Source organism: Protomyctophum bolini, assembly GCF_963924005.1.
Source record: "Protomyctophum bolini genome assembly, chromosome: 9".
Classification (NCBI taxonomy): domain Eukaryota; kingdom Metazoa; phylum Chordata; class Actinopteri; order Myctophiformes; family Myctophidae; genus Protomyctophum; species Protomyctophum bolini.
In genome coordinates, this window is record NC_137870.1 from 24,727,224 (window position 1) to 24,751,148 (window position 23,925).

Here is a 23,925-nt window from a genome sequence, read left to right on the forward strand (position 1 = left end):
ACATGAAGAATTCAAGACAGAATTAATTTCCCAGCTGATTCCTCGCAGCTCGCGTCAATACAACCACACTTGCAATTTCCCAGGATTACACCTTTCTAGTTGTCAGCACTTGTATAGTACACAGATTGTTAGGCGGAAGGATTCAAAGATTGTGCGAGCCAACGGTCTGTCTCGAGAGGCTTAGTCAGAGGTGAGTATGTGAACAGGTTAGGTTTTAGACTGCAGTGAAAGAAGGGGAGTGACCGTCCATCAGTCGTGACAGATGGAGCCTGGTCATTGCACAGCTTGGGAGCCGGACCACCTGGAGAGCAGGATCATGTCCCGCAGGTAAGGACAGTGACATGCCCTTGATCGCCTTGTAGGTCATCACCGGTGTTTGTATCTAATGTGATTTGCCATATATCGGTACTTTAGTAACTGGTCCTTGTGTGTGTGTGTTTGGGTGTGTGTGTGTGTGTGTGTGTGTGTGTGTGTGCACGCGTGCGTGCACGCGTGCACCATGTGGGTTATGGACAGAGGCCATATCCGTGGACAAATATTGGGCATATCAAATTGTAGACAAACTTTGTACCCCAATTAGATTTGACTAGTGTTATGGTGGTGAGGAACAAAGACCTGGGAAGGGGAGCTACAAGGAGAGAAACAAGGAGAGGCGGGTAAAGGACAGAAAAGCACAAGGGATTAGGCAGATTTATTAAACCAATCAAGTTATATTGAAATTATCATGTGTGTGACTTTTCCAGGTGAATGATAATGAGATTTGTGCAGTAGGCCGGGGCAGCTGAGTGTTGATTAGATGTGAAATTAGACTTAGACCTATCAATATTTATAACACAGTCTTAGTGTAGCTCTCCACTCAACTGGCATATGCTAGTAATAGCCTTTGTTATTCATATAAGTAGGGGTGTGTGTGCGCGCGCGTGTGTGTGTGTGTGTGTGTGTGTGTGTGTGTGTGTGTGTGTGTGTGTGTGTATGTTTAACCATAGATAGATTTTGATGTGAGTTTCTTATTTTATTTTATTTGAGGTGGACCTCACAATAACAGTGGAAATGTACCATCAGTTACAATGTTCTGAAAATATATAGGCTATTTTCTGAATGTTGCGCCTTCTTTGTGTATTCCAATTCATTTTCTGCTTTTGCTGTTATAGGTTAGCAGGTAACAGAATAACATTTCATCCGGTAACAGGATTGTGTGGCTCAGTTAGGATATTAACTTTTTCGTAAACTGCGCGAATATATATTTTAGATATTAGTGGTAATGTTTCTAATTCTATCACTCTCTCTGTCTCTGTGTCTCTCTCTCTCTCTCTCTCTCTCTCTCTCTCTCGTCTACCCAGTCTAGGCTCAAAGACTGCCCTATGCGCTTATCATAATATATCTAGAAATTACAATAATATTTTCTTCTGTTTCTGGCTTCATGCCTAAATATGGAGAAGATCACTGACACCATAGTACAGAGTTACGCAAACTCCCTTCACTTCATGGGTCCAGTCCAATGGCGGCTCATCTAAATAGACTTCTATTGGAATGGGGAGAACCAGAAGTTTACGGAAGTTTAACTCTTTCGAATCAGGGCAAAGGAAAATGCTCTACTTGCACTACTATGCTTGAACTGGGGCTCTATGCCCAGATGTGTGTGTCTGTGTGGTACCCTTAGCGATGATTAGACTGGCTGAGCAATGTGTGCGCCCCATAGCGATGATTTGACTGGCTGAGGGCTTAAAAATGCACATATACTCTCTTCATGCTATATTTTGTGCTGTTGTCACTGTTGTTATCTATGCTGCTGCATTGTCTGAAGGAAGCCAAACAAAATTGAGTTTTACTCTTATGTACCTGTACACAAGATGTAACAATAAATCACAACCTTGAACCTTGGTACTGCACCAATTATCTCTCATCTCCAATGACAAAAACACTCCAAACACTATCCTCTTATCTAATAAATTAGACCGTCCCCCATTGGGCACTGGCCTACTTCAGAATGATGCAAGTTATGTTGCGTTCACACAGGCAGACTCAAAGACAGTCTATACTACCTTTCATTGTCAATGGAAGCTAGCAACATATCAATGCAAAGACACAATGACGCATGTAGCTGCTCCAAATGATACTCCCATTCGTCTTTACGTCTTTATGTCTGCCTGTGTGAACACGGCCCGCCCAGTTATGTGATACCCGTTGCATCCATTGTCAGGCTACCATAATGTCTGTGTCCATTTATGCCCATACTGTACATGGACATTCCTGTATTCCTGCCTTCGTCCTTTTAATGCCCATGTATGGCGATGTCTGTATCCGTCAGTCCTTTTCTGACCATATATGGAGATCCCTGTTGTTCAGTGTTAATTTCTGGTCAACTGACTTCATTCATGCATGCCTCGCACTCCATCGGGTCCTCTGAGACTGACTTTGAAGTTTGTCAGAATGACGTCATGAATGTCATCAGTATAGGCCTATATGTTGCCCATATATGGGTTTACCCATATATGGGCATACTGGACGGATCAGCGGTTCTGGACTAGCGGATATCCATACTGGACGGATCAGCGGTTCTGGACTAGCGGATATCCATATACGGCTAACAATGGTGGGATTTGGGGAATTAAATATTTTTGAGGGGTGCTAGCCACTCCCTATGTCCAGCTTTTGGTGTGTGTGCACAGACTTTGACCAAAACAAAATGCCATTGGCATGAATGGACAATTTTGAGTGTTCATGTAAACAAACATTGTGTATGATGTACGATGATAAGAGCGCCCCTCACTTCACATGGGTGTGATTTATTTTATTCTTTTCAATCAAGTTCCTTTGGTCCCTGTCCCTGCATGCAGCAGTTATGATTTCAGAAGTCAGGACCATTCTTCTTCCGATTGCTGTAGTCCATGTTAACTGTGAAAAACTTGAACTGATCATTTGGGGCCAGCTTGTTCCAGGGCTCTTGGTTCTTCTTGTCCCAGCAGATATCAGGGCTCTTGATGAGGGTCCGACCAAGAAACGTAAAGAACATGGCCCCTGCACCGCCACATAACACGACGAGCGGGATCAAAGCTGGGTGGCTTCTCAGTTGTCTCGAGACCTCACCTAGCATTCTGGCATTGAAGACTCTCTCCTGAAATATGTAAAAACTAGAGAAAGTATAGGTGTGTCTGACCTATATACCGTCTGTGTCAAGTGATCTTTTTAAAGGTTTTCCCGTTCCTTTTATACACCATTGTCGTGATGTCCATTTGCATGTCATATATGGACATATCCATTCTTTAAGTATATATAGGCACCAGCTGCGGAACATAATTACATCATCAATTACAGCAAGTGCAGTAGGAAACTCCTGTCTGTCTGTCTGTCTGTCTGTCTGTCTGTCTGTCTGTCTGTCTGTCTGTCTGTCTGTCTGTCTGTCTGTCTGTCTGTCTGTCTGTCTGCCTGCCTGCCTGCCTGCCTGCCTGCCTGCCTGCCTGCTGCCTGCCTGCCTGCCTGCCTGCCTGCCTGCCTGCCCGATTTCAAATGGGACATCCCTCAAGCCCTCGCAGACTTCACATGAACGCGCAGCTAAGTCAGTGAGGGCTCATTGAGTCAGCAAGGGAGTGGATTGGGATTGGAATTTGGGCCACGTCTCATACGAGGGCTGTGGGCAGTTCAGAGACCCGTCCCCAGTGACATCATCATGGCAGATATTTTTTTAAACAATATTTCTTTACAAGCATTTTTAGAATTTATTATCGTTAACGATGGCTTCCATTTTCACAACTTTTCAGGACTAGAAAGCCTGCAGTTTCTATTAGCTTGGATTCCCCATCGATGATGTCACTGGAGGACGGATCTCTGAACTGCCCACTGTCACGATCCGTGACATGTGTTATGTTTTCTAGTGTTCCTTGTTCTTAGTTTTAGTTGCTGTGTTACTTTTCTGTTGTGCTCTTGTGAAGTATTGTGTGTTCTTGGTTTCCTAGTTCCAGTTTGAATTTTACCTTACCCTTGTATGCTTTTATTTTGTAGTTTTGTTCCTAGTGTTTCCTGTCTTCCCTGTTACTGTTTGCCTGCCTTGTCTAACCTGTACTGTTATTAGTCTTTGTTCCCCACCTGTGTCCTCTTCCCCCAGTCAATCCCTGTGTTGATTTCCAGTTGAGTTCACCTGTGTCTTTATGTATTTATACTCCCCTGGTTTTTCAGTTCCTTTGTCAGTTCATCAATCTAAGTCAGCGTGTTTATTCCTAGTACCTAGTAGTTTCCTAGTGTTTCTCCTTGTGTATTCTTGCTCCCTCATGTATTTAATTCTACTATTAAAACCTCTTGCATCGTACTTAGCCTCCGTTTGTCTGTCATGCACTTAGGTCCTATCTCTCCTTGTCTCAAACCATGACACACACACAGCCCTCCTATGAGACACAGACCGAGTAGAAAAAAATGGTGCCATTTTATCATGATTATTACTGAGAAGTCGACCAATTATATGAAGATAGGTTGAAAAATGGTGAAGTGGTCCTTTAATTGATATTAAGCTCCACCCATGTGGACAAAGCTTTTATGGTTTTCTGGCCGACACTGCAAGCGTGGGTGGAGCTTCATTTCCATCCAGCTGTTTAAAAACTAGTTAGTAACACCTGCTCTAAGTTGCAACTTGCATATTAGTGAATCTACTGTGTGGGAGTACCCATTCCAAGACACAAACAGGGGCACATGCAGCCAGATACTGCTGTGATAGCCTCAGGGGATCAACAAAGGTCGATCTAAATTCATGTTTTATTTTAAAGGGTTTGACATCTAGTTCAACGTAACATTTTTTATTTTTTAACCAGGCCAAAAAGTTCTTTCTTCTCAGATGAGCTATTTTGCATCCTTTGTTGTCCTCATAACTTGAGTCTTTGTTTACTGCGACTCCACCCATGTATCAGTCCCAGTAACCTGAGATCACCTGGCAGGTTTAACCAGATCACTACAACCTCAGTGCAACAGTTTTGTGTACACATCACTCTTCAACAGACATGATGAGCAACTGGAACAGATCAACCAAGTTTGGTTACAAGCAGTGGAGAGACCCAGAAATAAGGTGTGTAAAAGTTGTCTCATAATTTAAAGATGGGATTTTGTTGTTGTTGTGACCAAGAGGAACATTTTTAACTGAGTAAATATCGGTCCATGCAGGACAAGGAAGCCGCTTACTGTATGTCACATTGTATTTATAGAGCAGTGCAAGGTAGTAGGCTAACAGTAAGTAGCTGTGCTCTTGATATTACTTAGGCCTACTAGCTGTGTTAACTTGTGATGACTTTTACTTATGTTACTGTAGTTGTAGTGTTGTGATTACTTTACTGCTGCTGTACTGCTGTGAATGTGATGACTTAGTTGACTACGGTAGGCCATAGATGCAGTGTTTGTGATGAAGTTTACTGCTGTCCAGTAGCTAGATGGTCAAATCATCCATAGTCAGTCAGTGTTTAATCAACTCAGACGGTGTAGTACAGTATTTGAATCCCTTTTTACACCCTCAAAGTTAATTTCACACTGAGGATTTTACTGTGTGTTTTGTAGCTCAATATTATGCACTAACAATGATCTCATTACAATATCCCCACTGCATGTCTACACTACATTATAAAGTCAATATTGACAGCACTTGAACTGAGCGGTTCTCAAACATTTTCATGTCAAGTCAAAGACCATGAACCAAAGATGGGACAAAGAAACATTACAAATATTTTATGCCTGCCCCCCCCCCATCAGAGAAGAGTTGTTGGATTAGATTCAGTACAGAATTGAGGAGACAAGCTTTGCTTTGTATTGTCATACTCCAATTGGGCTAACCCTCTAGCTCAGCGGTTCCCAAACCTTTTTGGCCATACACCCCCTGTTACCTCCCGACCTAGCTGACCCCCCCACATGGAAATATAAATTGCATAAGCTATATAGAGACATATATTTCCTTTTTATCCACATATATGCACATTATATGAACCTGAATATGGCATAATATGTGCAGCATAGGCTATATTCTGCATTACTTAATATGTTAATATATTTAAATACAACCATAGCACCACCATTAGACTTTTCATGTTGCGCACCCCCTAGAATGCGCTTGCGCACCACAAGGGGTGCACGCACCACAGTTTGGGAACCACTGCCTATAGCTTTTGTGAAACTAAACCCCATTTTGTCGGGAACCCCTTGGAAACCCCCTCTCAAAGTGGGGTCCGGCAACCTCCAGATGTCCAGCTAAATTGTTGGTAGTTAACCAAATGGACCCTTTGAGGTCTGTGTCTCTGAGAGTGTAAAAAAAACTTTGCGAACCGCTGACCCTACTCTAATTAACCCTGAAGAGTGTACGAAAGGAACCAAATGGATTTACATCACTAATAACGATGAGGTCATCCTGTTTGCAGTGTGGTGACATTCAGAGGTTCTGGAGACATTGTGACTCTGAATGATGAGGTCCAGGGCACAGATCATGAGATATGTACCGATACCACGAGCACACATACCGCCCCCCTGCAGATCCCCGTGTCTGTGCCCGGAACGGGGCCTGATCCAAATCATCCAACCCAAGGTTTGTGGATCACTATTGATTTTTCTGTCTATTGATGGCTACCTCAATGTATTGTCTGATTTGGCTCTGTAGGGTGGAAGCCTTGAATGTTGGCCTCCGTATAGAGGCAAAGAAAAATAAGGTCAAAATGCAGATCTACAAAAGCTCACAAGATCAGCCATTCCAGCTAGTTTTGCACAACACTGTCATGTGACTAGTATAAAATGGGTCATTCATTTTAATATTCTTAAATTATGTATAGTCATGGGTAACATTATCTGTATGGATCAATGTTGTATGATCAATGAATCACAATGTGTTATCTTTCTCCTGACACTTACAGGAACCCTTACAGTGGATGAAATAGTGGAAGCCATTGGGTTTGGGATGTTCCAGTTTAAACTCTCAATGCTTACAGGACTGGCCTGGGTAAGAGACACTTCTGTCAATTCTGTCATATACTGTACAGAGCGTCGCAGTCCCAATAATCAATAAACACATTTTTTGGGGCCAAACAAATAATTAGAAAGAAGAAAACTAAAATAAGTGTTGTACCCTGCCCATTTTGTCTTTCTATTTATTTGTTCGGCCCAAAAAATGTGTTGTCATGATTTGTCAACTCGGCTGTTGGCTAGTCCGAGGCTCAATTCATGAACACAGCGTGCAATTTCCGTGAAATTACGCATGCACATTCCCACTACACAGAGGAAGAAATGCCACTTAAATTCAGCCTCATGGTTGCGCTATAGCAGGCCAAATGATGTTTGCACCTATCTGTGTACAACTTTGTATGTGCACTCCCTAGAGGCCAATGCCCTGATTTTTCCACAACTGCGTGTTATAGCGCCAGTCTGCGCCACCATGCGACACATTTCTTTACATTACTCATTTTATCCATCCATCACGCAAATCGGTATACACTATCTATCACAAACACTCCTATCCTCCTGGTGGACAGCTGGGGCACTTTTTCTATAGTATTTCTATTTCCCTGCTCTTAATGGTTAATGATGGTTGTCTAATTGGGCTGAGAAATAATGTAGCAGAGCCTGAACACCAAGATAAATATTATATCCACATTCTAAAATAAAATATTGGTATCTGACTGACCTGATTTTAAGTTAAACTATCCGCTTGGTGGTCTTTATACTTTAAACTTTACTCTGGTCTACTGTACCTGCATTGCACTAATGAAATGGCCTTGCTGCCTTTCTGTCCTATAGAGGGTATGCGTATGCTTAAAGTGAATGGCACATCGAGTGGCAAAGCAACATGCAAAGTGAGTTTAATGTTGTTTAATGCAATCAGATAGGACTTTTCTGTTTGGATGTACAGGGCTGTCAAGGCCAGAAAGTAGTTTTTTGCCACTCAGTAGGCATTCCTGCATAACTTCCGGGTTTGATGAGGATGTCACGTGCATACCCTCTATTGTAATAGTTACATTTATCATTGTTCATTTTGTTCATTGTAGTGGAGAATCTACTGTCATCAAATCTGACACCTTAGCTTTTATCAATAAATTAGCATACCTTTTTTTCTTTTTGTTTAGTGTTTTTCTTGAAACTAATTCAGAACTGCTGCATATTGTGTTCTCTGTTACACTAGATGGCAGATGCCATGGAAATGATGCTCCTCAGTATTCTGGCCCCTCAGCTCCATTGTGAGTGGAGATTGACGGGCCTCCAGGTGGCTCTCATAACATCGGTATAAAGTCATCGTTATCGTTATATCTGTGTTCATGCCATCATTTCTTCATCGGATGTGAAAGCTATAATTTCAATAAGTAATGACTTACCTACATTGTTTTTCATAACCACAATATGGTTATTATGTCTACCAGGCGGTGTTCATTGGGATGATGATCAGTTCCTCTATGTGGGGTAATGTATCTGACAAATACGGCAGGAAATTTGTGAGTCTCACATATTTTTGGCTTTCATATCATATACAAATATATTTAAATAAACCACACATTTGATTCATATTTTTAATCATTGAGTTATTTTGGTTTTGATTAAGTTATAACGTTTTTATGTGTGCTTTTTTTTGTGCCAAACAGGGTCTGATACTGTGTATGGCATGGACTTTGTACTACGGCATTCTCAGTGCCTTGGCTCCAGTGTTTGGATGGATCTTAGTCCTGCGAGGACTCGTTGGTTTTGGCATTGGAGGAGCCCCTCAGTCGTAAGTTCACTGTCTCAGCCACTGTCTCATTGGAGGAGCCCCTCAGTCGTAAATTCACTGTCTCATTGGAGGAGCCCCTCAGTCGTAAGTTCACTGTCTCATTGGAGGAGCCCCTCAGTCGTAAATTCACTGTCTCATTGGAGGAGCCCCTCAGTCGTAAGTTCACTGTCTCATCCACTGTCAGTTTTCTGAAAAAGCTATGTTTCTATGTCAGTCATTTTTCGATTTTTCAAAAATAGCAGACCAACAAGCTCGTAGCGCGCCACTCGGTGGCGCGCTATGAGCTTGTAGATCTGCTATTTTTCAATAGCTAAAGCATAACATAATGCCAACACCAAAAGGGGTTCCCGCCAAAAATGGGTCAAGTCATTCATTAAAATATTTCAAATTACCAGGTAGGCTATATTATTCTAACTCACATTTTAAATGTAATGTCATGGTACAGCCTTTTTATACCGAACCAATACAGCACTGGTTACACTGGAGTATCAGAGTTGTTAAGAAGATAACAAAAAACATATTATTTTGTTTAAGGGTGACACTATACTCAGAGTTTCTTCCTACGAAGACAAGAGGTACCTGCATTATGTTGATTCAGGTATTGTGATCCATAATACTCCTTTTAATTTATTTTGTTGTGACAGTTTGGCTTGTTGATTTGGCTTGTTTGATGCAATGCAGTAGTGTAATGAACCCCCCCCCCCCCCCCCCTGTACATGTCAGATATTCTGGGCTCTGGGTGCAGTGGTTGAGGTACTTCTGGCAATTTGGGTAATGCCCACTGGTGGTTGGCGTTGGCTACTAGGCTTGTCCACTATACCATTGATGGTCTTTGTAAGCCTCTGCTTTGTAAGTATATATATATTTATTTATTTTTATTTTTTTTCTTAAACAGATCATTGCTTTGCATCTCCCAGCCACTTGCTGAGGGAGGGCGTTCGGTCCGACCGACATTCCTAACAAGAAAGTTGACTTACAGCTCTATATCTTTACACAGTGGCTTCCCGAGAGTGCACGTTTTGATGTACTAAGAGGGAACAGTGAAAAGGCGGTGGCGACAATGAAACGTATTGCATTGGACAATGGCAAACCAATGCCCCAGGGGACCCTGGTTGTCAACCAGCAGGTGAGACTATGAACATATGAAAATATAATGAGAGTTGTGTAAAATTACATGTGTAATTGTATGCAATTACAATATAAGCTTATTTGAATGAAGAAAATAGTAATAGCCTATAATAAAATAAAATAAAATGTATAAAATACCATACATATTCCATTGCCCAATAGGCCTATGACTTCTTAAAGATGAGGAAGAGCTTGTTGTTCAAGATATCTATCTGCAGATTTTTCTGTTCTAGACAAGGTTTTAAGCACTGCACAAACAAAGTTCGGAAAGGAAAATAAGTGCATTGAAGTTGAAGGTTAAACCGTATAAATGCTCCCTCTTCTCTCACCTTGAATTAGTCCATCACTGAAGTAGTTAAAGGGCAAGACTGAGTCTTAACTTGAATATTATGTTTGTTACTGTGGTTGAGCACCATTCCTATCTACATGTGTTGTCTATTGTATATTGTAATGTATTTTACCTGTTTTATTTATTCATGGGGTTTCGATTATTGTTTGGACCCAATGTTTTATACAATTGTAGGCCTACTAACTAGCAATGAGTGCTTGTTCAGAATGGGTCGACTATTTCTGTGTGAGAGAGGATATTCAACATCGTCGCCATTACAATAATGTTGAATGCTTAAATCAAATCATGGTGTTTTTCTTTTTGTATTTATAGCAAGAACGTGGAAGGATCAGAGATCTCTTTACACCACAATATCGCAGGACTACTCTTCTTCTGTGGTTTATATGGTAAGCACGAATAGCACATTGCCCTTTGCTACATTCCTGCACGCAAGTTTCGCCCTGCCCTACTACTAGTAGTCAAGGAAAGCGCCGCCCGTGCGGGCCGAACCTCACCTTCTAATATAAACACAAACCCCTGCTCTGCCAGCTGCCTTGCTAGCCTAGTGGACTGCTAAGCCGGCTTGTAATACATGCTTCGCCCGTTCGTGCCCCACTGCCACCACTATTTTTACAACCGCAGACTTTTTAATAGTTTTTAGATTATGGTTGGTGAGGGGTGCGTTAATAGTTTTTGGATTAAGGTTGGTGAGGGGTGTGTTGCTCCCCTGCTTGCGGTTATGTTTAGGATAGGGTTAGTACTAGTCATAGAGTACTAGTAGGCATAAACACTTCAAAAACGGTCCAAAACACAGCCCAGCGCTTCCTACTCCACTGACAACCAATCACAGCGCTCCAAATTCCTCGAATCTCGCAGCCATCCTAGGAAAAAAAAACTCGCTTCCTGCACATACGTCATAGCTGTTACCATTTTTTGTTCTTTTCTGTCTTACCAGTGTCATACACCAATTATTTACCAGCATTTACTAACATATTATGCCATTTTATTCTCAGGTTTGCAAATTCCTTCTCGTATTATGGGATAGTGCTGATGACTACTGAGCTGTTCCAAGCTGGTCATGCATGTGGAGGTCAGTACCCGATGCACCGTGGTTTTGTACACTGCAGTGGTTCCCAACCTTTTCTGGATGAGGGTCCACTTGAAAATATCAAACGTTTTTGTGCTTCTGGTCAAACTGAATTCAGTTTCCTTTTGGAACTTTGTAGGCTGTCGTTGATATTTATGTTTGATATATCACAATTTAATAATTTAGTTTAACATTTATGTTAAAGGTAGGGTAAGTATTTTCCCTTGTTAAAATAAGTGTTAACTAGCTCTATATTCTGAATCATAGAGTGTTTGCTCACTATCAGGAATCTCCAGGTCTGCAGCTCTTTAGTGAAAAGAAAATGCATTTTCAGTCTGGGATACCAATTTTATCCAATCAAGAGAGAGAACTCACACACAGGATACAGGATAAACAAGTGCAATTGAATCTGATGACACAGACTATCACATTGAAGCTGATAAATAAGTACTCTCTCCCAATTGGCAGAAATCTATTTTGGTCATCCACATGTTTATTAAAGAGCTGGAGAGACTACAGCAATGATTGCTATTAGAAAATATCAGTTAACCTATCTTTAATAAAATAACAAAATGTATGCAAATTAATTTGTTGTTGTTTGGGGGGAGTCAGAAATGGAACCTTTAATAAATCAAACTATCAGAATATGTCTGCTTCACGCAATCCCTGCCAAAATACAATTGTCCCCCTAACCCTAACCCTTCTTCATAGTTACCAGAGGTGCCAAGATTGAGCCAAGTTGTAACCTGGAATGCAAATATTTGACGTTAGATGACTACAAAGACCTTTTATGGACCACGTTGGCTGAATTCCCAGGTGAAATGACAAGAGCATAGAAATCTACACTGATAAAACAGACAATTTTGCTTTTACTTGAGTGATAGTTTATACTTCTCATACTATGATACAACGTTATAATATGTATTCGTCTAAGTTAAGCTACCCAGCAGCACATAAAGAAAAATTCTCCGTCTCACCTTTACCAGCTGCATCATTCAAGTGATGAACACATGAATGCATTATTAATTACAATCCAATAATATGATGAAAGGGCCATGTATAATAAGTACTTTAAGTAGGCCTATATGGATGTTCTACTCCCCGGGGCACGGCCTCCTGCGCCGTAAAAACAGGCGCCCCCCCGTTACGTTTTTCTCAAGTTGGTTTCTCGATTTCACTGTAACATGTATATCTTAATTCATCTCTTGCATTGCAGGGCTCCTTGTAACCCTTTTCGTGATTGACCGTATCGGCAGGAAGAAGAGCATGGCCATGTGTTTCATCATGTTTTCTCTGTGTATTTTACCTCTGTATGGCTGTATTGGGAGGTAAGACCCCCCCCCCCCCTCCACACACACACACACACACACACACAGACACACACACACAGTCACACCTTAGCCAAATTCATGGTATTCGTGTATCACAGCTGATCTGTAAGCTCATATGGTATCGCATCCTTGATGCATTGTGAGCTTACAAATCGCCTTTTTTTTGGTCTGCTTTCCCCTTTTATCAATCCAGGGTGGCTCTTACAATTTTCATCTTCATCGCCAGAGCCTTCATCACAGGAGGATTTCAAGTGGCGTATGTTTACACACCAGAGGTATTGTATTTAAATCATTGCCGTACAAGTAAAATCTACTCGTTCGATCCTTTATATTTGTCACCATGCTTTCTCTTCTCATTCCTTTAGGTGTTCCCTACGGAAATTAGAGCTGTGGGAATGGGAACTAGCAGTGGAGTAGGCAGGGTGGGTGCTTTGCTTACTCCCTTTGTGGCACAGGTAAGCATGGTATAGTTAGTGATTTCAATATTTGTATTTTTAAAAGCGGCAACCCAACTTTTCAAACCATGTTCCCCTGTGCAAGTGCCAACATTGTTTTTGTTTTTTTTTTACGGTTGAGCTATGAGGGCGAGCACATTCAGAAGGCGAGTTATTTCTGTTTGACTTTTATGCAATAACTCTCGTCAACCAGTAATGGTCCCACATGACCACATGATCTAATGATCAATAGAAGAGCACGGAAACCACTTCAAACTACCGCAGTTGAGTTAGTAATGTTGTATTAAAATAGTCTAACACACACAATAGATTGCTGCTTTAAGATAATTATTTTAGTGATTGATTGACCGTCGATGTTGCAATTCACTGTCTGCTGGTTTTGACCGTAGGTACTGCTCAGGAAATCCGTATATGCATCGTTGTCGGTGTACTGTGGCTGTTGCCTGCTAGCGGCTGGAGCGTCTATGTGTCTGCCAATTGAGACATCGGGCAGGTTTCTCCAAGAGACAAGTCAGTCCACAGATGAACAGAACACGGACAGGACAAGCCAGGAGACCAATGGTACAGTGCCTGCTCCACACACCAGCAATAAGCACTGAAATCCTAAGACAAACAGGAAGATGTGTCAGCACATCGATTGAAGAGGATCTATCAAATTTCATCCCTATACCCAAGCTCTTACAGATGTCATACTGTATCTTGCTGGCCATTGACTTGAGTCTCCCCGGAGGCTGTACTTCTTGCCCCTCTTCACCAAATACAGTATATTAGCCACAAATAGACACTCTACAAGGTAAGGCACTGTGAGCTTGTAGATCTGTTATTTTACTGAATGTTATAGCATAATGACGCGGGCATGTCATTACAGTTTTAAATACATACATAAAAGCTCACAGTGGAGTTGCGAGCATATCTAAATGGATAGAATTTGACGACAGGCTCATTAAGGATAATAGGCACCACAATTAAATGCTAAGCTGACACACTCGTGTCAGCTTGTTTTTATGTGCGTATGTATACAAACAACCTCAGACCACATTAGTGGCCTTGATATTTGCAGATTATTTTATTAGTTTTATTGAGAAAACACACATGAACATTTTAAATATTTTCATTTTTTGTGATACTGTACAGTATGTTATGGCTGTTATGCAGTTAAATGTTAAATTAAAGCAATATATTATATACTTTTGCCATATTATTTGTGTGTGTGTAATGTAAGCATATATATATATATGGTGACATGTAAAGTGGGCCGCCAGCTAAGGTTTCAGCCAGCTACTGTGTCTTTATTTATTTTTTTACAGCCAATGACTCTTCAGCTAAAATGGGCCACCCATTTTGTCTGTAATGAGCCCCTCAAAAAGGTGAATACACTAAAGGCCTATTCATAGTCTGGATTTTTGGTGGTGAGGTGACCACCGCTCCGGTGGTGAGCTGACCACCGGAGCTGAAATAACGTTGAGCGGTGGTGAGTAAAAACAGAGAGAAGGGCTGGAGCGGTGGCGGTGGTTTGCTCTTCACCGCGGCTCGTGACGTCATGTTGTAGTTCGGTGGTCACCTAACCACCGAAAATCCAGACTTGTATGAGCCTTAAGGGTACTTGGCTGAGGTGATGAGCTCTCAGACAGACAGTCTCCGAGTCCTCACCCATGAACCATCAAATTAGCACGGTGACCAAAATGTAGCCTAATTATTATGAATATAGTGAAAATATGGATTGTAGGAGACCACAATTGCAAATAGGTTGCAGCTATATGATTGAGGCTGTTTTTGCATGCACATAGCCTACTGTACATTTCTTCCAAAACACAGACTTCAATTGTTGAAAAAAAAAAAAAAGATCATTAAATGTAATTCTACGCTGTATGTTGCATGCTATTCATTGTATTATTAATAAAAATGTAGGTCTAGTGACATTATTTTATCAGAAATGACTCAATAGAACAAACATGTTTTGCTTTTGCATTATAGATGCATCTGATCTGCCGAAAAAACTTAAGTGAGTGGAGTCACAAAGGGACAATGCAAAAAATAAAGGAAAGCTCCGCACTTCACACTTCAGCACACACAGCTGAATACCTTTTAAAATTGCTTTCACCTGGCATTTGCCCTGAGCAGTCACCATATGACTGATGTGATTGCACCTCATCAGATGTGATGCATTGTGTCTCCCACCATTACAATCATAGACCAATCAAAGCAACTGTTTTATGTCAAGTACAACTGTGGCAAGAATCATGTGCATCCATTGGCTGTTCAACTTTATAAGAGCAAGGAGCTAATAGGCTAAAAAGAAATGTGGCCCATCTTAGCTGATCAGGTGGCACAATTTACATGAAAATGCTAAATCTAAAAAATATGTCACAGCTTATGTTTCAAAAGCTGTAGGGCCTAAAATATTATTTTTTATTATATTGACAGTCAATGTTAATCGTATAAACCCAATTTAGTTATGTCAATTTTAGTCATGTGTCGCTTTTTCACCAGGCTGTGCAGTGACTTGTAGGTGGTGAGGTGTACTTTGATACATACACACATACTGTACATACCTGTACATACATACATACATACATACTATGTATACATACATACACACACATATATATGTACAGTATTTTGTATTTTTGTATATATTCTTTTCGGTAGTTCTTGCACTAGCCAAACACCTCCCGGAAGAAATGCTGGCTGAGGATAATCCCTCTCTGAGTGACTACAATCATAATCATAGTTCAGTCAGGACAACTCAAGAATGGATTGAATATATATTTATTGAATATAAGATGAGCAATATATTTATTATGGTTTGGCGATGTATTGGATCTGCTTTTTAGGTACTCAGATCAAGTGCATCAGTCCCGACCATAGGGACTCTGAATCCCCCATACCTAAACAGTAGATCCAAAACCACAGGTGGTACAGTAGCTGTGATGGAGGTGGGTGAGCAGCAGGTTTGTATACAGCAGCACGCTGATACAGCAGCAGCAAGAAAGGAAGCAGGAGGAGAAATGCAAACCTCCGGTTAAAGTAGATGGAGTGAGTGTGTGATTGGCTGAGTGAATCATGTGAATGAGAGCGTGATGCTGAGGCGGCCCAATTAACGGCCGGCAGGAACGTACTGCACTGAGGTTCCCTGACTTAACTTGCTCTGTGCATGTCTACGACAGGCACAAATGCTCATGGCAATGAATTAATGGAGAGATGGAATCATGGAACACATGTTGTCCACTGTGTGTGTATGTCAAGCCACATCAGAGTTTCATGAGAATAAACAGCAGAGATCTAGGTGGTAAATAAATCTATCCAGACTGCAAAACATGGTGTTGGTAAGCAGAGAACTATGGGTGTAATCTAGTTCAGAACACAGAGCTGCAACTGTGCTTGGTTCGGCAAGTTTGGTGTATTCGGCAAGTCCTTCATTCATGACACCTTCCATAACTTTTGTGTGTGTGTGTGTGTGTGTGTGTGTGTGTGTGTGTGTGTGTGTGTGTGTGTGTGTGTGTGTGTGTGTGTGTGTGTGTGTGTGTGTGTGTGTTTACTGTTTGATTTGTATTTGGCCTGCGTTTGTTTGGTCAAACAACAGCCTATATTATGTGATCCTACTGTTGATGCCAATAGCATCCATCCATCCAACCATTCAAACCATTATGGGTGGGCCAGTAAGAACCATTCAAAGTAAACTATTATGGGTGGGCCAGTAAGCACCATTCAAACCATTATGGGTGGGCCAGTAAGAACCATCCATTCAAAGAATGCTTCTTGCACACATAAAGACCCCCAGGAAAGTGTTCTAAATCCTCTAAACGTCATTAACATATATTATTTTGCAAAAAGGGTGAAGTGTCCCTTTAATGATGTAACCAATTGTTGGTGACAGCTATATGGGTCACGTGGTGTTGCGTGCTACTAGCCTACGTCACTCATAGTAAAGTCAGCTGTTCGCAAGGCGGCATTTCATGAATGGAAGGAGAGAGGGGGTGAACGGGGAAGGTCCAACTTCGTTGACCGCAATCGCTTTCATTATGCTGTGATTCACTGTGGTATTTGTTCTAAGTTTAATAAAATATAACAAAAGCAGTAGGTCTACCCTGGCCTGGAGCAGTGATTCTCATGCAGACAACGACTAAAGCAGCGAGCGAGTCTGACAGCTAAAACGTTTCCCCGCTTTAGCCTCTCGGCGAGACGCCATACACCAATGTTGACTTGTCATCTGACAGCAGAGTTCAACACTGTTACATTCATATGACATAATGTTTGTTACCTTATTATTAACCCTAGAACACTAAACATATTTTTTATACACCATCACCAAACACGCGGGTATATTTTACCCAATATAAAATATTCCATAAAAAAATATTTCTCATCAAAATATATTGCAGTACAGCAATACGTGGCAACTGGAGCTTATACTCTTCTTTAATATTTCGTCATGCCTTTTTACTATAAGCCATAATATATACCATGAAAAGTTGAATCATACACTTCAATGCAGCCAATTCAGTTTTACTGTCATGAAATGAATGAATGAATAAATACATAAATACATTGTGTTTGTGTGTGCGCGCGCGCGCGCGTGCGTTTGTGCGTGCATGCGGGGAGGGGGGGTTTCCTTGAGCTGCGGTGCACGGGACGCCCTCAGGTCGCTCACGCCACCCTTTGGTGTAACCACACGCCAACACCACCACGCTGCTAGAGTGTTTGTTGCTACAATATGCCGTTTGTTTTAATGAATAACTCGTAACATAACATTTAATTGACATGGACAGCGAGTAGGCCGTCTGTGTTGTTTTTACCAGGCTGGAGAAAAACAACAAAAAAATCTTCTACAACAAGAAGCTGTGGAAACTTAAGTCCTCAGTTCTGCGGTCTATCAAAATCAGGTGGGTCGAGTGTTTGCAGGTGTTGGCTTGGGCTACGCTACTGTTTAGCTTATTTAGCTCAGGGTTTTCAAGGTCCATTAGCCTATTTATTCTGCTTTTGAGCCACGGACCACCATTTGATGACATATAGCCCTATATCAGACCCATTTGAGCCACGGACCACCATTTGATGACATTTAGCCCTATATCAGACCCACTTGAGCCACGGACCACCATTTGATGACATTTAGCCATCAGAATTCAGACCCATTTGAGCCACGGACCACCGTTTGATGACATTTGTAAGTGCTGTTATTGAAGTGTTTGCTTTGGAATAGCTGGGATACAACAGCTCATGGTGGTCATACTTTATAAAGAATAATTCATAGCAATTTCACGATGTAGGCCTACAATAAATATGTGGTTCATAATTGATTTAATTTAAGGTTAAAATGTAAAACATGTGATGATAACTTTCTGAGGCAGAGCCAGGTTCTCTGTCTGTCAGTTCAGTAGCAACACTGGACGATGGTTGACTGATTGATGCGTGATTGCCTGCCATTGCACACAGGTGGTGCAATAAGCCGTGTCTCTCTCATTCAGACTCTGGTCTGCACAAGGAAGCAGTAGGCTACGCGTGCAGCAGTGTAGTGCGTTTGCGCTGCTAAAGTTATAAGAACATTAAGTCAAAGAGATATTTCAAAGGACTCTAAGCAACTCCCCAGCTAGCAAGTTATGGCGCGCCGCCTGCGGGAGGCGGTCGCCGCGCGCCGCCGATCGTGTCCTCCGCCGGGCGCGTCGCACGATGTGGCCGCGTCGTTCTTGATCAGCGTGTGCCGTGCGCGCCGACGCGCGTGTAGCCGGCGCCCCGCTTCTCTGCCGCGACTCGAACGTCAGCTACGACGGCAGCAGCAGGACAGCGTGGAGCTGTCTTATGACACCCCCCCCCCCCCCCCCCATATATCCTCGATCCTCCCCCATGCTCACCTCCCTCCCACATATTTATAGAAACATAATAAAGCAGCAAATGTATACTTAATTTTGTTTCTTTATTAGGAAAAAAAAAGGTTACAATGAAATCATTTAGGCACATAGAAAAAATATGTAAACAACCAAGTTTAGAATACAAGTGGTTGATTTTTATGTCATTTTGCTGAGAATGCACTTTAAGACCACTCTGAGAACCACTGGCTTCTAAAATCTATAAAACACCAACTTTCCTGAAACCACCAGAACATGTTGGATAAGATTGTGTCCACATTTCCACAGTTTTCTGAAAAACCTATGTTTCTATATTAGTGGTTCTCAAATTATGTTATGTCAAGGACCCCAGAAATATTATGAAATTGGCCGCAGACACCTACAGTATCTGAAAATATGTTGTTCCAGGGACTACCCAGAAGCAAAGATGAGTTTAAAAACGTTTGCTCTGAAACAATATATATTCAAAGATTTGCACATTTTCAGGATAAAACTAAATAGCAGACCTACAAGCTCGTAGCGCGGTCCCTGGAACAACATATTTTCAGATTGGAGTAAATCGTTTGAACACCAATGATACAGAAACATCTAGGCTTTTCAGAAAACAGTCATACCATTCAAACACTTTTACCATAATTTTAAAAGCTGTTAGATTGTTGGCAGATTTACAAGCTCACAAGCTTGTAGATTTGCTAATACTAAAATGTGGCCCAAACACAGTGAACGTTTTAACTAAAATCTGCGAGGATTTAGAAGACATTTTGTGGAATCAGTTCAAGTTTAATTTCTATAAAACACCAAGTCTATTCTGTGTGGAGTTAGTTATGTAGGCCCAGTAATGTTGCAATAACAGTTACACAGCAATAAACAGAACACACAATCGAGATTCACCTTTTGAGCAAGAAATCGTGCAGCATACATTCAAGAAATTCAATGAAACCCCTATAGCGGTGGGTTTGAACCCTTTTCATGCCAAAGTTATTCAGCATTTGAGCCACGGACCACCATTTGATGAGCTGCCTGCCGTGCCTGTCCGTTTCCTTCCTTTATGAAGCCTGACTGGTGGTGGCCGCCAGCAGAAGTTCCAAAATGCACCCTGTCCAACGTCTCCGGCTCTCAGACCCCAGGTCCCTGTCACTGAAGTCCAAGATCCCCTGGTTTTAGCCACTTTAACCATTATTTAAAAAGCTGTAAGCTGTTGAAAACGAGTTTGTAGATTTGCTAATTTTGAAACATCGTGAAAATGTGGCACAAATCTGTAAATATATATTATTTTGCAGCAAATGTTTTAACTAAAATCTGTGAGGATTTAGAAGACATCAGTTCTCAAGTGTAAGTGCTTAAGTCTTTAAAACACCAATTCTCTTCTGAGTGGAGTCAGGAGTTTCTGAGCGTAGCAATGTATGTATGTCCCCATGTCTGTATGTCCGAGCACGGAAAGCTGGGTGCGTTCCTTGAGGTCTGGATGTTGCGTATAGTAGAGGGTCAGGGAAACCCGACTGGTGGTAGCCTTTCCAGCAGAGGTTGCATTTGAAGTCGATAGGTCTTCCTCCAGCGAAAGTTCGTCTGAAATCACAGAATTAATTAAATAAATTATTTTCACCTTAATCATAGGCCTACCTACCATCACTTTTAAAAAGCTGTTATCTGTTGAAAAATAGCAGATCTACAAGCTCATAGTGTGGCACAGAGTGCCACAGTACTCATCATAATACACCTCAGTCATTTAAAATCTTATGATGGTAACAATGGTACACAGTTACACATTGTTGGGTGCCAATTTTCTGTCCTTGGTAAAATGAACAATTACCTTAAATTAAAGAACGATGTCTCAGCTCTGTACAGCATGTCACCTTGTCTGTAAAATGAAATCAAATTCAAGTCAAATTTCTTTCAAATGTAACAGCAAACTTGAGGCAAGAGAGCTTGTAGCATGCAACCTTAATTCAGTGGTAGAAATGTTCTTACCGTTTGTACGCCCAACAGATCCAAGTCCTGTGTCTGAAATCACAGTAACAACAAAATGGTAAACATTGTATGTACATAAAAATCAATTTGATGAAAACAGAAGATCTACAAGCACACAATGTGCTGCGAGCTTGTAGACCAGCTATATTCAGCATGCAACCAAGTGTAAAAATCAGGCTTAGAATAAAACAACAAAATGACAAAAATTAAATCAAAATGTGTTGTAATTAGACAAATCTTTATTTGCAATTGTGGCCTAGCAAAGTTCCTTTAGAGGAGACAACAGAGAGAAGAGTAAAAGAAATGGCTCAGAAGAACGTACCTGCATGGCAATGCTCATTTTGGTCACTGCATCTGCACCTATAATAGAATAACAAAAAGTCTGTTTTAAACATTAGCCTACTATGTGATATTTTTTACATTTGCAAGACAGACATTTGACGAAGATTTAGCCTTGCAGACCCCACATACACACAGACCCCATGCTGTATTGATGTGGTACCATAGGAGAAGTTCTAAAACAAAGAATGACAAAAAATGTGATTTACAGCTAAATGCTGTTTATGTAGTCTACACAAGCAACGTATCAAATCTTATCTAATTCGAATAATTGTGTTTAAGGACTTATCAACACAATAAGAAGTTACCTGTTAAAATAGCATGAGTTATACGTTTGCTAATGCTAACCTTATCCCCTCGTCCAAACAATAGATTGCCCAGGTAGCTAGGCTAGCTAGCTAGAGGGAAACATACACAGATAAAGATCGAAACGATTTTAACACGTGCAATTACACTACACACGGTAGATATCGGATATAAAAATACACTGACCTTTCAACTGAATTTCTCCGGAGAAAAACTGTGTAATATAAGCATTTGTTGGAGAGTCTTGTCTTCTGCGACTGCCTCCACCCCCGTACGTCGATTCAACAAAAACAACAACACTGCAATGCATGCCGGGTAAAGCCTCGGCTCCAGGCTTGGTAATAACAACAACAATAATAATAATAATAAATATAACCGCAAGAAGAAGAAGTAGAAGAAGAATCCACTTAATTATATTCAATAGTTAAAAAATTATGTATTTTATACATATAATGCACATCCTTGTCTGAGAGAGAGAGAGAGAGACGGGCGGGGGAGGCAAGCCTTACGTCAGCGTGAGGAGGGACTGTAAATCGCTGTAAATTCACGATCGCATTAAAAAGTAACTGATCGCGATCGTTTGACGCGCGGACAGCGGGGGGAAGGCCAAGCCAGCCCGGGCGTGCTACGCTGTGAAGGCGACAGCGGGAGGCGGTAGCTAGCGGGGAAATGTTAGCTGGGTCGGGATGCAGGGGCCTTTTCCGCGACAGGCCGCCGGCCAACGAGGTATATTGTTGTGTTTGGATTGGTGTTTGTTGCGTTGTTTTTGTTTGATGGACGCGCTCGCCTGCGCATCGCGCATTTTCTACATTTGTTGTTTGTTTGGTCAATGTTTGTATCGTGACGTCTATGATCGTGACGCGCTTCGCTGGTTGTTTGTGTTGTGTGTTTATTGTTTTTTTTTGTGTGGGCATGGTTAACCAGGCCTGGAACAGCTGGGATGAGAAGAATGCCCAATAAATGCCCGTTCATAAAGAACCGCCTGTGTCGTCAATGTTGTTGAGAAGAGCTACATTTAGCCTCTCAGACCCATTTGAGCCACGGAACCACCGTTTGATGAGATCATGAGAATTACTCGGATCCAAAACTATATATATAGGCTATTAGAATGTTTTGTTGTGTCGGATAAAATTGATTGAAGTAACAGTTTTGCAGCATGGCTACATTTCACATGAAAGCACAACTCAATACAAGGTCTGTTACTGTGGACAGCATTACACTTGTTTACAATAGGGTCCACCATTTTCAATTCACCAGAACATTTAGACTAGAGACTAACAAATATACACTTCTATAAAATATTTTGTCCACAATTCCATCCATTCTGTATTGATGTTGGTACCACCTATTAGGAGAGATGACAGGCAAACGTTGATCAAAAGGACAATCATTCATTTACAACTACATCTGGGATCCAAATATTATCCTTCTACCTCCACTACATTTATTTGAAAACATTTGTTACTAGTTACTTTGCAGATTTTTTTAAATATTTATTACAAAACATGCATTAACCACTTCAGTCCTGTATACAAAAGTAGCCGATCTACAAGCTCACATTTGAAAACTTGTAATGGGACATTCTGTAGAATTACTATACTTTCTACTTTTGGTACTTTATGTAAATTTTTAAAACCAAATATTTTGTACATTTACAATTCTGGACTATTTTTTCACCCAATGTTCATGTTTTTTAGGTCATTAGAGAAAGTAAAAGATGAGCATACATTTTCTTTCATTTGCTGCTTTCTTTAGTTTTAGCGATTTTACCTATTTTTGACATGGGCGGGGGCCATTCGAACATGGGGCTAAATATGTTATAGCGATTTGTTTTCCTACACTATAGTGAAGTCCTACTAGACCCCATACAATTACATCTGGCCACAAAAGATCACGGGATCTGTTGAATGTCAAGGGTGAGGTGACAAACTGACATATTGAGCCTATGACACACAGTATGGCATCCCCCCCCAGTATCCTCCTTCACATTCAGTTGATCCCGTGATATTCTGAGGCCAGATGCCATTTCCAGGGGTCTAGTAGGACTATAGTAAATATTATTAAAGAAATCATCATAACATTTTCTAGCCCCATGTTCGAATTTAAAACGAAAGAAAGCAGCAAATTAAAATGAACAAATTAACACTCATCTTTTACTTTCTCTAATCAGAGCCTAAAACATGAACCTTGGTTGAAAACAACTAAAGTTGTCCTTCAAGTCAGAAATGAGAGTATTTATTCCAACACTGCTTATGAATACCTTTAAATAGTATTCATCATTGCATTGCTGTTAGAAAGATTGTATTTTTTTCTTTAGCTACAGCATTGCAGTGGTAATACCTTGCACTGCGAGCTGTTGTGAGCTTGTAGATCGGCTATTTTCAACTTGTCATAGCACACCTGGTCAGGCTCTGCCAGTGGGCCCAATCA

At 41.1% G+C, this 23,925-nt stretch overlaps 2 protein-coding genes and 1 long non-coding RNA gene across 3 annotated transcripts; 1 reads left to right on the forward strand and 2 right to left on the reverse strand.

Moving 5' to 3' along the window:
* Positions 1-2,848: 2,848 nt before the first annotated feature.
* On the reverse strand, positions 2,849-3,094 carry LOC308321537 (cytochrome c oxidase subunit NDUFA4-like; the record flags this gene model as incomplete). Its single annotated transcript, XM_080772473.1, has 1 exon — positions 2,849-3,094. The coding sequence occupies one exon, from the start codon at positions 3,092-3,094 to the stop codon at positions 2,849-2,851; it is 246 nt and encodes an 81-aa protein (XP_080628599.1).
* A 1,883-nt stretch (positions 3,095-4,977) lies between these two features.
* Positions 4,978-13,941, forward strand: LOC308321531 (synaptic vesicle 2-related protein-like). Its single transcript, XM_080772467.1, has 16 exons — positions 4,978-5,050; positions 6,384-6,547; positions 6,870-6,955; positions 8,132-8,230; positions 8,367-8,438; positions 8,586-8,710; positions 9,245-9,308; positions 9,434-9,559; positions 9,708-9,836; positions 10,500-10,573; positions 11,180-11,256; positions 11,965-12,069; positions 12,470-12,581; positions 12,778-12,859; positions 12,950-13,039; positions 13,429-13,941. The coding sequence occupies exons 1-16, from the start codon at positions 4,986-4,988 to the stop codon at positions 13,636-13,638; spliced, it is 1,680 nt and encodes a 559-aa protein (XP_080628593.1). The 5' UTR covers positions 4,978-4,985; the 3' UTR covers positions 13,639-13,941.
* A 5,665-nt stretch (positions 13,942-19,606) lies between these two features.
* LOC308321540 lies at positions 19,607-21,750 on the reverse strand. Its single transcript, XR_013964628.1, has 4 exons — positions 21,682-21,750; positions 21,173-21,210; positions 20,693-20,740; positions 19,607-20,448 (listed from the first exon to the last, which is right to left on the reverse strand). It is a non-coding gene; the product is annotated as an uncharacterized lncRNA (long non-coding RNA).
* Positions 21,751-23,925: the final 2,175 nt, after the last annotated feature.